Below are 10987 nucleotides of genomic sequence, written 5' to 3'. Positions count from 1 at the left end.
CGTGTGTGAATTTCTGTACACGTACGGCATAATATTAGAGAGACGGATTAAAATAGGAAAAGAATTCGAATTTGAGATTCAATTTAACCGGTTGTTGTCCAAAGTTACACGCATCACACCTGAAACAATAAGCATTTGTGAACAAAAATATCTGCTATGTAAATGAGAATATCTGCCATGATCCATAAATCCGTCACAATCAAATTTGGCCAGAAAACTGATATATGAAGGGAAGCATCGGTCGGTGCGTAGTCAAACAGAGATATACTTTTCATTCTCGAAAGTATCCTATTACCGTGTCATCTTGTAGTTTATTAGCAGATAAATTAGGAAAAATGATTTGACAATTGATCGTCGACCTTTTTCAGATAATTTATTAACATCAATAAAATTTATGGTTAGAAATTGTAAATACAAAAAGTATTTGAACTCTGAACTTTGAACTTTGTTCAGAAAATTTTGCTTTCATGTAAATTAAAATAAGAATTAATAGTTGTTGAAAAATGAATCCGATACGTAATGACTAATGCTGAAACTATGATTACAATGAAAGAAAAAAAAGTTTAAATGAAATAAAACGAGCAATTGGAGTGGGAAGGGAATTATTTCGGTCTCACTCTGATATTATTATTGATATATTCCATTTAAAATTCATTACAAGTTTCAAATGTGCATGACTAATTAATGTCACGTATTTTTGAGTGACATGACAAATGACTATTGAATGTCGCCTTTTGAAGAAGACTTATAGTATCAATGTTTTTCTGATGATTTATTCAGCTTAGGAGTTACATTATCCATAAGAAACTGGGAAGACATTTCCTATCTTATTGAAGCTATTTCCGAAAAATAAACTGTTAATAGTACTGATTACGAACTGATAAACAGTGTTATAATTTGATCATTTTTAATAAAATTAGAGGACATTTATCAGTCAATGTATATTTATTTTATTTTTTTGATTGTTTAAATAAAAATTAAAACAAAGCACGAAAACTGATAATCACTTTTGTTCAACCGAATATATTTGGAGAACGGGACCAGTCTTTCTTTTCTTTACATTTCCAATATTGGCCTTGATAAATGTAACGTGATGTACCACAACTACGATCAAAACATTTCTTGAACCATATTGGCCGCTCAACTATTTTCTGTCCATTCTCTAGCATATCCTGAAATTTCTGGATAATCCCGAAATTAGGCTAGAAAACATTCATGCATTTCTTTTAAGCGTATAGATTGTATTCAAAATTACAAAAATTTATGAAAACCCTGAAAATCTGATATTTTTTGTTATCAATTTCCTGAAAACCTGATATTTTTTGGTATCAATCCGTTGTTTTTCTTCTAAACGTCCTTTTTCTTGATTTGCCGCATCCCAGTCGCCATTCTCCATCATGCGCATGTCCGGTCTAAGTCGAGAATCGGTTGGCGCTACATTTTCCTGAAATGTTTTCTTCCGAATGAAATTAAAACATTTCATGATACAACTTTTCAATTTCATTAGTATATTGAAATTTATTTCGTTTCATTTTCATCAATCAAGTTAAGTTTTATTAATCAGATCTTCATATCATTAAATAATTTTTGAAAAAAAAAAATCCTACAAATTTTGTTAGAATTTCACAGCTCAAAAGATTAGCCTTAAATAAACATTGTCATTTTTTAGCTCAAAATATTAGCCTTGAATAAACATTGTCATTTTTTTAGCTCAAAATATTAGCCTTGAATAAACATTGTCATTTTTTTAACTCAAAATATTAGCCTTGAACAAACACGATCATTTTTAGCCTTTCGTCAAATTTTAAAGCTAATTTCTTTAGTTTGAATTCCATAACTGACCTCTGGTTCATTAAGTTCTATGGCTAAAGTTGTATAATTGTACATCAATTCTGATTCATTGGGTTGGGCATTTCTTGTCCAAATAACTTGACCTTCCTGAAAAAAAAAAGAAAGTTCATGACTAGTTGGTATTGCTTAATGCTTGCAAACAAGAAACTTATCAAAAGAATTATGAAAAACAAAAGAATGAAGTATATTTTCTTTTGAGGAAATGTAATATGTGTTAAAATTAATTAAATCATTTCTAAATTAAAAGTAACAATTCTTCTCATCGAAAACTTTAAACATTTAATTTCAATTTTAACATCCAAAAACTCAATCAATGATTAAATTGAAATTTTATCACTCATTTCTTTCTTAAAAAATTTGTAACAAATAAAATCAAATAGTTATCTTAAATTTGTCATTTCCATTTACTACAATACATTTCTGGCTCCAGTCACCGGTTAAACTATATAATTCTTTTCCGAATTTGTCACATATTTTTCCGGTAAAAGTTCGTTCGTTATCAGATGAGAAAAATTTGTGTCGAGTAAGGTTAAATACGCAATTGATGCCATCCGGTTGATTCTGCAATAACAATTTTTTCCAAATAATTCATCACTTTTTCTATTTTCTCATAATCCTTTATTAATACCATATGCTAAAAAAAGGCTAAAATTGCCAATTTCTGAAGAGCTTTTATAAGCCTTAGATGTCCATACTATTCCACAACAAAGGTCACTGGTGGCAGTGACCCTACAATTCCAGAAATTCAAGGGTCAAACAAAAGTTACTTAAGTACTATCTTAAACAGTCCACCATAAATGGTTCAGATCAATATCTTATCTTGAATATACCATAATAATGCAATTTCCTTCATTATGTACTGTTATTGGACCAATAATAAAACCTTTGACAAACGTTTTAATATCTTTCATTGTCCAATAATAGAATGATTTTGTTTCCTGAAGAATTTGAGGAGTGTAGGAAATCTATTAATACATGAGAATTGAAAGATCTCTTTTAAAAACTGACATTCGGGATCCGGAAAATAAAAAAGCATTCTGAATTCTTACCGGGAAGAAAATGCTAGCTATACCCTCCGGAAAAATTTTCATAATTGTTGCTTGAAATTGAGAATGCACATCTATATCTTCATCAAGAATCCAACCATTTCCTTCCGCATGAATTGCACTAATTGGTGGATGATGACTCACCTACATTTTTAAACTTATCAGTCGAATTCAATAGTAAATTTAATAATATAAAATGAGATTTCTTTTTTTTTTTTTGGAAAAAAAAAAGTGCCGGGGATAAATAGAAGGAGTAAATCATACTGTAAGATTAAAAATTTAATATGCAAAATATATTGTCCATTTAATTAATGATGAAAGCAAAGTAGAAAAGAAGTTAAAGATAAGCAAAGGTTGAATTTATTGTGGTGACATCAAGGAGAAAGTCACAGTGTCACATATTAAGATAAAATAATGGTGAAATACAATATTATGCATGAAGATAAGGCGTGATTCATATTTTAGACAAAAAGTTTGTATATGAGATTCTTTCTTAAACTTTAAGCTTAAGTGATAAGAGAGTTATTGGGAGGAAAATTGTTGATAACAGTGATTATATAGTTGATTATGAAGATAATAGAGTTAAGGTAATAGCAAAGGTCGAGCAAAAGGTCGAGTAAATTCCTATACTTGTAGACATCTTCTAATGTAAAGCAGTACTACTGCAATCCAGAAAAAAAAAAAAAAGAAAAAGAAAGAAATGTCAAATTGACGAAAAGGTAAAACTTTTTTTCAGAAAAGTCAACAAATCTAACGTAATAATAGTAAATTGTACTGATTTGATGTAAAGTATCATATCGGAAAGTACTGCATTTTTTCCGTTTTTAATTTGAATAATTTAATTCTTTGTAGAAAAATGTTTGAAATGAGATTTAAATTCAGACCTGTTCTGCGATCGCTCGCCATCCGAGATCATCCATTCGATCGAATTCAAATGTTTCACACCATAACGGATTAAAAGGTTTGCATGTCCGGAATGGTGTATTGGAAAGTGTTGAAATAACAAATGTTGCAACATAGATCATCTGAACATTCACAAATTTAATGCTAATATATTTTTATCATAATTAAATCATAGCTTTCGGAATCGGAATGATCAAAGTGAAGGTACAAACATTTTTCAGTTCTTTACAGAATTAGAAATTTTATGTTAAATAGTTTCATCTATTTTAATTTATACCAATTTTTATACTGGACAAATACTGTACTACTAATATTTATTCAAATTTATTTTGTTGAAAATTCCGGAAACATTTCGAAATTACATCAAAGAAAACTTCAAAGCATTTTCTTGAAATTTTTTTTGAAAATTGCTCATTGTTTTTTTTGCCTTTTTTGTGGTGCTGAAGTGTGAAATTCAAAAACTATTAACCCCGCTAATCGTAAAGTTATGCCATATACCGTAATCCGTAATTATATATACCTGATCTGCCGGATCTTCGCTTTTTGCAGCTTTATCAATCAAATGTGAATATTCCAAGCATTCAGTGAGACGTTGTATAAAACTTATTGGTTCATTGAAATTTACTGGTAACGGTATTTTATACAGTTCCTTGCCCAATGCATTTTTCAAAAGTGACCATAGTGACATTCCTGACCAAAATTATATTTCATGATTTCTGCTCACCTTACAGATTGATTCCTTACTAATGTTTTAGATAGACGAGGATAATACCTGCTTTTTTCCGGTACGGTATCTGAGTGCGTCTTTTTCGTTGCTTTGCGCTGCAAAAAAAAAAAAGATAATTTTAAAATTTTGAAATCACAATAACAGCTTTTATTTCTTCACTATTTTACTGTTTTAGATTTCTTCAATCTTATCCTTCATAGTTGATATTTTCATCGTTAACTTTAACTTACTCTTAACTTAAACCTTTTCATATGTAGAATTTTCAAAAATGTTAAAAAGCAAAAAATTCCCAAAACTTACCTTTGGTTTACAGTAATTGTTTCTTGCTTAATGAGTACCACTGGTGAAGTGATAAGTGGTTTGTGTGATTTTATCAGTTTTCCTTCACTTTTACTATAAATTAAAAACAGAATCGATGAGAAATAGGAAAAAATAGTTTTTTTTTTGTTCAATGGAACTTTAAAAATGTTAATTGTTTTTTAAGTCAGTATTTCCTAATTGAAAACAAAACGATTGTAATTAGACTAAGATAAATTGTAAACTTCCAGAAATTCTCAGATTTCTTTTTTTTTTAAGAAAAAAATTCTGATAATTTTTATGCATTATGATTTGATTTCATTTTTTCATGTTAAAAAAAGATTAAATACAAAACCTTAGAACCATCGAAACCGCGGGTGTAGCAGTCTTTTCTTTAATCTAAAACAACATTGCATTAAATAATAGGATTAACATTGAAAATAAAGTTTCAGTGAACGCTAAAAGGATGAATTTTCTGGGATGGAAATTTCTAGTAATTAAATTAATTAGTTCGATAATCCTTTCAATCCTAAAATGAGCAAATATATTAGTATGGAATAAAGTGACAATATTGTTTTGCAATATACCGCAGAGATTGTTTGCTCTCTTATCGAGGATCCGCTTATTCCGGTTTCATTTAAATTAACTTCTTGCCAACTACTTGTTCCTGTTCTGTAAATTCAAACATTTGCATTTTTTCTTTTTTTTTGGAACTAATTTGATTTTATAGAAAATGTATAGTTGTAAAATTTAAAATTTACAAATTATCTAATAATACCACGAAAATGTGTCAAATCATTTTTTTTCAACTAATATTAAACTTCAATTAACTAATTAAAATATTAAAAAATTACACTTCTCTTTCACTTTCACTTTCAGGAGCCAAAATTAGATCATCAAATTTTGAAAGTTCTTCTGATGTAAATTTTGATTTTAATCGTACAGACTAAAGAAACGATTGTATACTGTATGGATATTAAGAAAGAATAATAGTAAAAGTAATGAAATGATTGTAACATAATGTAAAATGTTCAATAATAAAAATATTATGTTTTTTAATCACTTTTCAAATGATAACGACAGGTATTAATTAATTGGAAATATTTAAATTGAAATATTTAAATATGAAAATATATTAAACCTCTTTTTCAATGCAATTTAATTGCTTTGCTTGTAGCTCTATTTGGCGTAATAAATTTGAACGTTGTTGAGATTCGTAATTTAAATCATTTATCATACGTTTCATTTCATTCTGTAAAGATTTTGATTCCGCAAAATACCTGGAAAATGAACACATTAGAATAAGTATTAATTAATTGATGAGTAAATTATTATCAAGTGATTCAATTAAGATTACCTATAAATAATTGAAATGTTGAAAGAAGTATGGTAATAAATAATCAATTTACTTTAATATTTCGATCTAGTTTTACTATTATTTATGATTTCATTTCCATTCAAAGATTTAATAGTGACATTGTTTATGTCACTGTTAATTCTATTCTGTCAACATTATATGATAATTTAATACTGTGATCATACGACAAAAAAAAAATCCCATGAAATTTTATATCTTAAATTTATACAACATAGATTTTGCGTAATTCATACCTTTCAACTGCTCCCAAACTATTTTGAATACCAGTTATGACCTTATGTGATGTGTCATCAAGATCAGCTAATTGAGCTTTATCCAGTTGTTTACCATTTGGAAGAGAATGTCGAAAATCATTTAATTTTACTTCGAGCTTAAAAAAAAAGAAAGTAATTTTTTACTGTGGAATACAATTAAAAATAAGTGATATATGTTTCAAAATCACGTTTTTTTTTAACCTCAAAAGATTAAACTTAACCTCAAAGAACATATTTGACCGAAATGAAACTTAATTGAAGTGTGACAATTGATAGTTTGAGTTATGAGTCATGTGTTATAGGTCAAGCCATTTTAAATTGAAAATAATAACCTTTTTAAGTTGTTTTTTTAACCACCTTTTTTAAAGCCATTTGAAGTTGGAAATAAATTAGGAGTTTAATCAAATTGGAATTGAATTAAAAAGTTTTTTGTTTCTTTTAGGACTCTACTCGTAATACATTATAGCAGTAATAGTTCTTCTATTCTAGTGATTCCCAATATTTTCTTGATTTAAGAACCATTTTGGCCTTTTTTCTTTATAGCAGGAACTGCAAGATTTCACAATAATAAATTCTATCAATTTAAAAATAAACTTTAATCACAACTTTTAACGTATTAGTTTATCAAACACTGATTATGAACACTCTCCGCCTGTTTTTTTTTTTTTTTAACTCATTGCGTCACCGCCCTTACAAACAATACTTGAGAACCATTAATTTACATAATCTATCCGTTAATTGACTGAAAGAATACGGCCAGACCGTGACCGGGATATTGTCATATTAAAGTGTGCTACTTACCTCACGTAAATTTTTAAATGCTATTTGAAGAGATTCATCCATGTCAATGATTATTTTCGACGTACTTAACTTTTCCCATTGACTTGATGGGACATTCAAAATTCGTTTCAATTCTTCCTCATCTTTCATTCGTAAGTATGCTCTACAACATATTATCCATTATCAAGACCGGATAATTCAAATAGATCCGTTGGTCATTTCAATTAAGGTCATTTTGGCTACAATATGATATTGGATTAGAAATAGCCGAATGTATTGTTTTTCGAGATTATTTTCATTTATTTATTGATTATTTTATTGATGCTTTTAAAGAATAAAACTAAAGAAAGTAAAGTAATCAATTATAAGTAAACATTTAGGAAACCTTGTAGATTTAAGTTTTTCAACCCAATCATCACGATCTTGACTTGTTCTCGCTTTTAAATACCAAACACTCTTTTTTGTATAAATTACAAATCCTTTCGATCCTCGTGGTACTATGTAAATATCCTTAAAGCATTTCCTATTATCAGTAATAGAAGGAATACTTATCGATAACAGAAAGAATGATTATTAGTAGTCTTATCCGTTATTCATTTATACTTATTCATGCTGTTTTCATAATCATATTGGAATGCATTTTATAATTTCTATATTGGCCTTTCAAAATGAGTCTTGTAAATGCAAAATTGGTCCAGTCCAAGTCTCTTTCTTCTTGTAGATTCCTATTTACTAAAAGGACCTTTTTTTTCTTAATTAAAAGGAGCAATATTAGCAAAGGAAAGCAAACCTTAACATTGGTGAAACCTTTGTATTTCTGAGGATTTTCAGCAATTGTTTTACTTTTATAAAAATAGAATTTGCCATTATCACGGAGAACGAAATAACTGGTCGAGCGAGCAAAACGCCAAATCCTCTTGGCCAGATAGCCAGATCGCAGGATAGTGCCAGTGATGTCGGTAGCTTGTACCGCGACATTATCTGGTGATGACGTTGATGTCCCTCGTGATGATTGCGATTTTACATCACTTCCTCTACAGGAAAATGAAAATTTAACAATTTAAATTAAACGAGAAAGTCGTCTGATTCATTATTTCACTTAAACTTTTATGGTTTAAATACTTAAACTTTCACTTAAACTTTTATTTCACTCAAAATTAAACTTTTAAAAGATTAAACTTTTAAACAGATTTTCAGAAAATTAATATGGATTTGATAACGAACTCTTTTTTGCTTCTGGTATTTATATTCTAATGATGAAAACAACATCAACCAATCATTACCATTTTATACATCAACAAATATCTTTGACCCTTGACCTATGGAAGCTGCTATGCTTACTTGAATTTGCATATGTTGCTTAATATTATCATCATCCATTTCCCGACATTTAAATTATAAATCTTCTATTTATTTTTCAAATTCCTTCGCCAAAAATGGCATACTTATCATATTTAAATAATTATCAAAATTTCATTCAAGCATTTAAATCAAAATTAACATTTTGAGACAATTGTCTAATTGTCTAAGACATTGATAAAAAGACTGTGAAATGTACATTATTATACCTTAAGCTTAACTAATCTATCTAATGACTAATGATTACGGTATATATGTAAGAGTAGATACGTTATAGAATCATTCCTGGATCGCCGATAATTGAAATGGAACAATCGTCCAAGTAATGAACTTTCAGTATTCCGATGACTACTACTTGATATACTGCTAGTACTTCTTCCTCCTGTATTAGACATAATCTGATTGATATAAATAAATAATGATTTATTCCTTGCATTTTAATTCATTTTATATGTAATTCTTATCAAAATTTGCAAATTTGCATTTTGAAATTTCAAATAAATTCATTTAAAATACGTTGGTCGGAAATATAATAAATTGATTAAATTAAAAATGATTTCTTATTCATCCATGTTTTATTATAACATACAAATGAATGTGTATGGAAGTGAAAATTGAAAGATGAAGAAAAATGTGAAGGAAAGAAAGATATGATAATGAGCTGAGAATTTTCACTTAAAAATTTTCTATGGAAAAGAAAAACGAAAAAAAAATACAAAGCATTTCCAGTTTCCTAAATTTGACCCAACAAAAAGCTTTGTACAAAGCAATTAATTGTTTAATGCTTGTGGTAGATAATTTTTTAACTTGTAACGTTTATTCTTCCGGATTCATTGAAAATACCGGAAGCAATCCTATCTATCATTTCTCATCCTCTGCACATAAAGATTATTCCGGTAATGCCAAATCAAATAATAACATTGTTTATTATTTGTCGAAATTGTTTATAAATATGATTAATAGTTTTGATAAGCAATCAGTGAATGAATGAAATATTGCAATTGTTATAGAAATTGTTATATTTGTAATACTAAGTTTTCATAATTCTATTTTCAGTTTTTCCGGAAATTATTTGTAACAAAATTCTTTTTCATATATTGGAAGTTGGAATAAAGAAACTGAATATAATTATGATTTGATCTGAATAAAATACAATTAGAAATAATCATTTGTTATTCTTGCTCTAATTAGTCCAAAAACTAATTATGCATATTTGATATTTAATTTCGACGAATTAATTATAGATGAGGATTTCTTGAGTATATTAATGATGCTCTCTTTCATATTCAATTAATTCAAATAATATCAATATATGGAATGATAGGAGTTAGGAATTGATTTAAAAGGACGGAATGGTGAGTTGAATTCATTCCATTATAAATAGCGCTTGTAACCAAAGACTGTCCCATTAAGGGTAATACTAATGTCATCAATGAACAATCCGGAAATAGTAAAGTGCGGGGACCAGAAAACAACAACAACAACAACCGGAAATGAGTGATAGTTTCAGAAATATAAAATTTTAAATCCAATGAAATAATAAATGAGATATTTTATTCATACATATTCCGGAATCAGATATGCATGATATTTTAATCATTTTTAAAATTGTGTTGATGAAATAAGAAAAGAGAATGAAATTTAACAATTCCATTTTATAAAATAATTTCAAAAAATATCAACGAATATAAATGTGACATTTGACAACAAAGCCTAATTATTTCATTAAAATTACCTGTTAGCTAATACTATTTATTAGTAATTCTTCCTTGGCTTATTTAAAACTTTCAACATCTGTTTTGGTTAGTTTAAAAGAAATCTTAGCCATCACAGCACATCTCAGAGATGTCAATTAGATCAAATCAGGTTTTCAGTGAAGATAATTACTGCTGAATAAATATCATTATCGCAATCGTCATCATCATCATTATCGAATAATAATTACAGGAAGTTGCTGCAATCCTCTTTCCTCACTTCAATCCTATACTTCCTCTCTCTCTCTTTCTCTCTTTCTTTCTCCCTTTTATTAATCCATCATTTTTCCGATTTTTAGAATTTACCGCATTTACCGGTAATCCTTATTTCATGTATTATCTTCTAAGTTAATTATAATACTATTATAATATACTTATGCATTAATCTGATCGATTATTTTATTAAACAAACAATATTTTCCATCAATGTATTGTTTTTATTCTTTTAAATTAAACTTAAATAATTTATTTTTCAATGTATAAAGTTAATGATAACAAATATCCTTACCTTTTTAGAATTTAGCATAAATAAAGTTAATTTTCCGGATAAGTTAGTGAATCGAAATTATTCCGGATAAACTTTCATAATGAACTTTTGAATTATTAGTTCCAGAAATGATTTGAACTTGTTTAAGCAT

General features: G+C 27.9%; 2 protein-coding genes across 2 annotated transcripts; both read right to left on the bottom strand.

Moving 5' to 3' along the window:
* Positions 1 to 1013: 1013 nt before the first annotated feature.
* Positions 1014 to 4488, bottom strand: LOAG_09167 (hypothetical protein; the record flags this gene model as incomplete). Its single annotated transcript, XM_003144695.1, has 8 exons — positions 1014 to 1172; positions 1313 to 1444; positions 1843 to 1938; positions 2260 to 2412; positions 2682 to 2789; positions 2901 to 3041; positions 3782 to 3922; positions 4321 to 4488. The coding sequence occupies 8 exons, from the start codon at positions 4486 to 4488 to the stop codon at positions 1014 to 1016; spliced, it is 1098 nt and encodes a 365-aa protein (XP_003144743.1).
* Positions 4489 to 5674: 1186 nt separating this feature from the next.
* On the bottom strand, positions 5675 to 8616 carry LOAG_09166 (hypothetical protein; the record flags this gene model as incomplete). Its single annotated transcript, XM_020447869.1, has 7 exons — positions 5675 to 5770; positions 5966 to 6104; positions 6436 to 6572; positions 7258 to 7399; positions 7622 to 7746; positions 8027 to 8270; positions 8549 to 8616. The coding sequence occupies 7 exons, from the start codon at positions 8614 to 8616 to the stop codon at positions 5675 to 5677; spliced, it is 951 nt and encodes a 316-aa protein (XP_020301942.1).
* Positions 8617 to 10987: the final 2371 nt, after the last annotated feature.

The sequence above is a fragment of the Loa loa genome (genome assembly GCF_000183805.2).
Source record: "Loa loa unplaced genomic scaffold supercont3.4, whole genome shotgun sequence".
In the NCBI taxonomy this organism is placed as follows: domain Eukaryota; kingdom Metazoa; phylum Nematoda; class Chromadorea; order Rhabditida; family Onchocercidae; genus Loa; species Loa loa.
This window is presented reverse-complemented; position numbering and strand designations above follow the sequence as displayed.